The sequence below is a fragment of the Schistocerca cancellata genome, chromosome 9 (genome assembly GCF_023864275.1).
Source record: "Schistocerca cancellata isolate TAMUIC-IGC-003103 chromosome 9, iqSchCanc2.1, whole genome shotgun sequence".
In the NCBI taxonomy this organism is placed as follows: Eukaryota; Metazoa; Arthropoda; class Insecta; order Orthoptera; family Acrididae; genus Schistocerca; species Schistocerca cancellata.
Genome location: NC_064634.1, coordinates 498,442,052 through 498,448,051, shown reverse-complemented (window position 1 = coordinate 498,448,051; position 6,000 = coordinate 498,442,052). Strand labels below are relative to the sequence as shown.

At 33.6% G+C, this 6,000-nt stretch overlaps 1 protein-coding gene across 1 annotated transcript in view; it reads right to left on the bottom strand.

Moving 5' to 3' along the window:
- Positions 1 to 471: 471 nt before the first annotated feature.
- The window catches only part of LOC126100361 (ubiquitin carboxyl-terminal hydrolase 32), a 228,826-nt gene continuing 223,297 nt past the window's right edge, over positions 472 to 6,000 (bottom strand). Inside the window, exon 30 of the mRNA XM_049910971.1 lies at positions 472 to 5,772. Coding sequence (XP_049766928.1) covers positions 5,602 to 5,772 — 171 coding nt within the window. The 3' untranslated portion in view covers positions 472 to 5,601. The remainder of the gene's footprint in view (positions 5,773 to 6,000) is intronic.

The window sequence follows — 6,000 nt, the reverse complement described above, 5'->3', positions numbered from 1 at the left end:
GAGAGGGAAAGACGAAAGGATGTGGGTTTTAAAGGAGAGGGTAAGGAGTCATTCCAATCCCGGGAGCGGAAAGACTTACCTTAAGGGGAAAAAAGGACAGGTATACACTCGCACGCACACACACACACACACACACACATCCATCCGCATATACACAGACACAAGCAGAAATGTCTGCTTGTGTCTGTGTATATGTGGATGTGTGCGCGCGCGCACCCTCTCCTTTAAAACCCACATCCTTTCGTCTTTCCCACTCCTTCCCTCTTTCCTGACGAAGCAACCATTTGTTGTGAAAGCTTGAATTTTGTGTGTATGTTTGTGTTTGTTTGTGTGTCTATCGACCTGCCAGCGCTTTTGTTTGGTAAGTCTCATCATCTTTGTTTTTAGATATATTTTTCCCACGTGGAATGTTTCCCTCAAGCTAGGAGGATGGCATTTCAGAAATTAGTCCAGATTCAATTTTATTTCATCTTTTATTAACTGAATATTTTCAGGAATACTGTAATGAAAGGGAGGTGCATAGCTACTCCTCCCTGACAATGGCACAAATCATTTCCTGTTTACTATGCATTCTATTCAATCAACAGGTATACATAAATCTGATAACAAGTAACACAGGAAGTAATATAGTATATACAGGTATGACCATTTCCATTTCTGGATTATCATTCTTTGACTGCAGTAGATTTAACAATTTCAAAATGATATAATCTTTCTACTAAAGCCATAAAATCATTGAATAATATATCATGCCTGTAATCCAATAGATGAATATATTCCCTATATTGACAGGTTCCAGAAAATATTATAGCATAAGACTAGGAGATGCTAAACACGAATTAAGGTTTCTAGTTGATATCACAATATATCTTAGTTTTAAGTTTGAAACAATTCCGTCCCTGCACATTTAAAAACATTTCTTGATACAAAATATTAAGGATATATCCAAGCACAGTCACAGATTTGAAAGTAATATCTTAATGAATGATAACTCAAACTGTATAAAATACACTTTAAAATACTTACATGTGCATATGGAATGCAACATACATTTTCTACATTTCATTTCTAATTGTCAATACTTAGGGTTTTTTTTACAAACAAATTTGAGTTATAAAGGGAATGTATCTTGGTAGAATGCTGCACTACTGTACAATAATTAAGCATTGTACAAAATGTAATTGTCAGTCAGAAGAAAATGTAACAAGCTTTTCCAGTGTCATATTCATTTTCTGAAGTTGGCATATACTTTATTAAAGAGTATAGCATACAGGATAACATCTGTAAATACATTGATGGGGATGGTGAACTATGTATTTTCATATACAGATAGAAATAAAAACATTGCCAGTAGTTATTTGAATAGGAATTTATTCCTCTGTGCAACTGCTACTATCAACTTTACTGATTATTTGAAAAAGGAAGACACGAGTGCCCAAAAGCTGCAATATGACTGAACTTTTTTCCTAGTGACTATTTTTTATAACATCAGGATAATAATCATACAGTCAGGATAATTTAGTCTAATCAGCTAACTGTAATGAGTGCAGATGATGGGCTACCCACACTAGGCCAGCAAGCCTACCAATGACAGTTAAATTGAACTGTTACTGTTCTTCATAAGAACAACATGCTGTTGCCCACTTAGTTGTTTGCTCCTTACTCTCTTCAAAAGCTGAGTTGTCAGCTATTTGCCATAGTTATCCAGTATGACTTTACTGCACCAACCAGATGATGATGATGATGATACCAAAACTAGTCATACTGCAGCTTCCCAGTGGCCACACCTTCCTTTTTCAATCCATCTGCACAAAACATGCAGGTTTTACTGCACAAAATCAGTGTTTCATGAGAATGGGCTGTAGAGCCAGAATAACCATTACATATTTAATCTGAAAAGTATTATACAATTAAGTCCTGGAAATCAATAATTTTTCTTGATGCAGAATGTCTAACATCTTACCAATATCAAATATAGAAAGCAATATTAAAAAATGGAAACAAAGTTTTGTTTAATGCACACAGATCATAAACTACACAGATACTTTCAGAACAAATTCAGTGTGTGGCACTCTGTGTGATAACATTAAAAGATCATTTTTCAAGTCTGTAAAATTTCAGCCATGAGAAAGACAGGATGACATTTCAACTATTAACATGAGTAGCAGATATTAACAAATGTATAATTGTGTGACCCACAAGGATTTAAGTTTTTTTTAAAAAAAAAAGGTTGTGCATTATTTTCACACTAATTCAGCACATAATGTAATGTGGGCCCATTGGTACTGAATGACCGCCACATCATCCTCTGCCAGTGGCATAATTGGATGTGGTACGGGGAGCGTGGGATCAGCACAAAACTCTCCCGGCCATTGTTAGTTTTTGTGGGCAGAAGCTGCTGCTGCTGCTGCTGCTGCTCAGTCACTTAGTTCATCGACGCATTACGAGGCTGCGATCCCATTCCAGTCCTCCCACTGAAGAAACATCCTTGGCAGTACCGGAAATTGATCCTTGGTCCTCTGCATTGCATTTGGTAAGGCTGACCACTCTGCTATGGAGGTGGACCACTTATCACATAAGTGAAGCCAAATATTTTGTAGCAACTGGCTCTTCTCCCATCTTAAAATTTTTATTATCCAGCCTAACTGTTACACGAGTTACTTACCATTTGTAGTGGTTCAACACAACTCAGAAGGAGCATTTTAAAAACTACAGAATATACAACACCAGAATCATTATTACATGTATTCTAAGGGGAGATAACAATGCTCACTGAAAATAGCCATACTAAAGAATGAATTTCTATTCAAAAAGTGGCTATACATATTTTTATTTCTATCTCAACAGATAAAATAATGTCTGATTCATCTTCTTTCATAAACACCATTAAAGCTTAAAAACTATCGAACATACATTTAAATTATATAGTTTTCATTCGATTTATTCAATTAATAATACTTGTAATAGTTTACTACGAAAATACACCTTTTTCACGAAAATGAATATGGGAGACATACTCACTCACACTCACTCGTCATCTGCTAATTTACATTTTCACAGCTGGCATAATACTGCCACACCTACACACTAAACAATAAGGCAACACTTTATTTTCTATTAAAGCTCACACACTGATACATGATAAAACAATAATATCTCTGTATATTTACAAATTATGTATAAAGATGCAATAAACGTATTCTTTACAGTAACAAAATTTTTTTTTAAATTCTCACCAATAGTGTAATCTCTGGAATTCATATATATTTTGCAAAAATCAACAATTAGGCTGAATTGCTCCCTGGTATTTTTATCCACACATATTATCTTCTTTTTATCTTCTGTGTTAATAATCTCTCATCAATATCTAACACAGGTGTGCAATATCAAGGCAGAACATTAGCAGTACTACTACAACTATTATTATTATTTTTATCATTATCATTTACGTAACAGTGAAATGTGTAACAATTTTATATACAACACACATTTATAAACTTGTATGAGACATCTAAATGACTTGCACATGTCAATTGTTAAATTAATATTTTTCCATACATAATTAAAAGAATAACACACAATTTATTTCTTCAGACTTCTGAAAGGGATCACAAGGTACAGAAATAATGTAGTTTTTGTGAATTTAATATGTTCATAACAACATTTACTGACTAGTGTTGCTTTAACTACATGGTAAATGGAAAATACAGCTACATTCTGCTGAGAATAATGCTACTGACTAAAGGTAATAATGAGTTGTTTGTCTTACAGAAGAAACAGCAAGAACCTGAGGACTAAATTTTATGCGGAAAGGTAAATAATGATCATATAAAAAGTTCTTACAGACATTTTTCTATAAAAAAGAAACAATATGAAATGTGTATGGAAATGGCACTAAAAACAATACTACAGGCATAATAAAATATATTAAAAGTGCACCAGAAAACACACAATGCAGCACAGGGTATTAACATATTCATTGTTATGAACTTTAACTGTATTGATGGTCCTGTGAAAGGGGTTACTAATAGATGATTATCCACCAATGGCAAAATTTGGATTCCTGGAGAATGAATTGCTAAGCAAACTTCATTCTGAAAAACTGTAATATTTGATGTTTCAATTAACAAAACTGCCGGGAAAGTGTTACCATGCATTGATTACATGGGTACTGTTCTTTTGTAAGTCAGAATCAATGCACACTTACAGAAAATTATAATTTACTTAAACTGTCATGTGAAGGGAGGAAAAGAGGTTAATTTAAATTACAAAAATAATATTAACACAAGAAAATGCAGGGTATGCTGATAAAACGTGTGTATGGAAACACAACATACAAAAATTAAATATCTGTGTCCCATTTAAACAAGGGCAATCACATACTTTGTACAGAATTTACTGCAATCATGGTGATTTTAAATATCTTATATATATGGAAATAATAAACTAAAAACATGAAAGAAAATATAAAATATAATCTCCTCTTTGGTTTCTTAATGGCTCTTCCACATCACATGCAAATAAACTGACTGTGAATACTTTAATGAAGAACACCCTTTGACAAAAAACTGCAGTGCAGGTAATGATATTAAAATAATGTTTTGTTCAAAATATACACTATACACATTACTAATAACATTATGCTTGCATACTTCACAGAATATTTTGGGCACGATAGACCCCTTAAAGAAATGTAAGATTTTTCTCATCTTTCTTCTTTAGATTCTACTGCAAAGTGCACAAAATTGAAGAACTGATGACAATAAAATAGAGACATTATAGACAGGCAAATGGATTTCAAGGAATAATGTTATGAATTCTACTGATCTAATGGTATTAGCAATATAAACTTGTAGAATTGGGGACGTCAGCACATGTACCCTCCCACAAGGAACATATATCTAATAAAAATGAACTGGGCTATCAGTCTTATGCCACATATACTGTTTCTTGTACAACACCACATAAAACAAAAGGTGTATGGTACAAAAGGCAAAACAATTCTGTGTACTGAAAAACTAATCATATATTGCTGAAGATGACATCTGTTACGAAGACAACTGGTAAACAAAATTAATTTTTCCTATAAACTAAATACATAGCTTAAATTGTGAGAACCTGAGATGATTGAGTACTATGAACAGATATGGCATAATGGTATTGGGTATATTAGTGTACAAAAATACATATAAACATTCTTTAAAGCAGATAGATTGACATTGATTACAAAGCACAAAAGTGTCATCAGGTATGAATTTTCTTTGTATGATACATCTGTCTTCTCTGCATTAACTTCTTTTGATTTTAAAGGGGGCAAAATATTGCCTTATATTAAGACTACAAAAGTCTATAAATACTTTGAATAAAACAGAAGAGCAACTTATTCACACTGATCAACAATTTACAATAAAAGCAATCTTCGCATGGCACTCACTTTTAACACATTTTGCATGCATTCGAGTGACACATTTCACCATACATTTACACAACACACAAAAAATAACAAATAATTTACAATACTTTAGCTTTTACCACAGTTATGAGAAGATAAATATTCACACGAGACCAATGAGATATGTCACAGGGCAAAACCTCACTGACTCACATGAGGCAGCAGAGTTTCTTAAGATCTGAATCGAACTCGTCATCGAGATCACGTGTGTCGGGTGCCTTGCCGACAACACTAGGCATGTACTGCTGCTGGTCCAACCCCTCTCGCTCGTAGAACAACATATAGGCTGAGCTGGTGTCCATTTGAGACTCACTCACCTCCTAAATACATAAAACATAAAAGAGACATTAGAAAATGCTAAGAATTTATCAGACCTTCATGGATATGCTGTATTACAAGGAAGAAACAGGTAGGGCACACGTGAATAGAAAGGGTAAGATGGTATTTGAGGTTCAACTACTAAATGTTTTGATCTGCAACTGGTGAATTATCGAATTTAAAGTAGTTTTCAGTGCAACTGATGTAACCTCTGAAATGTCACAGGTTGA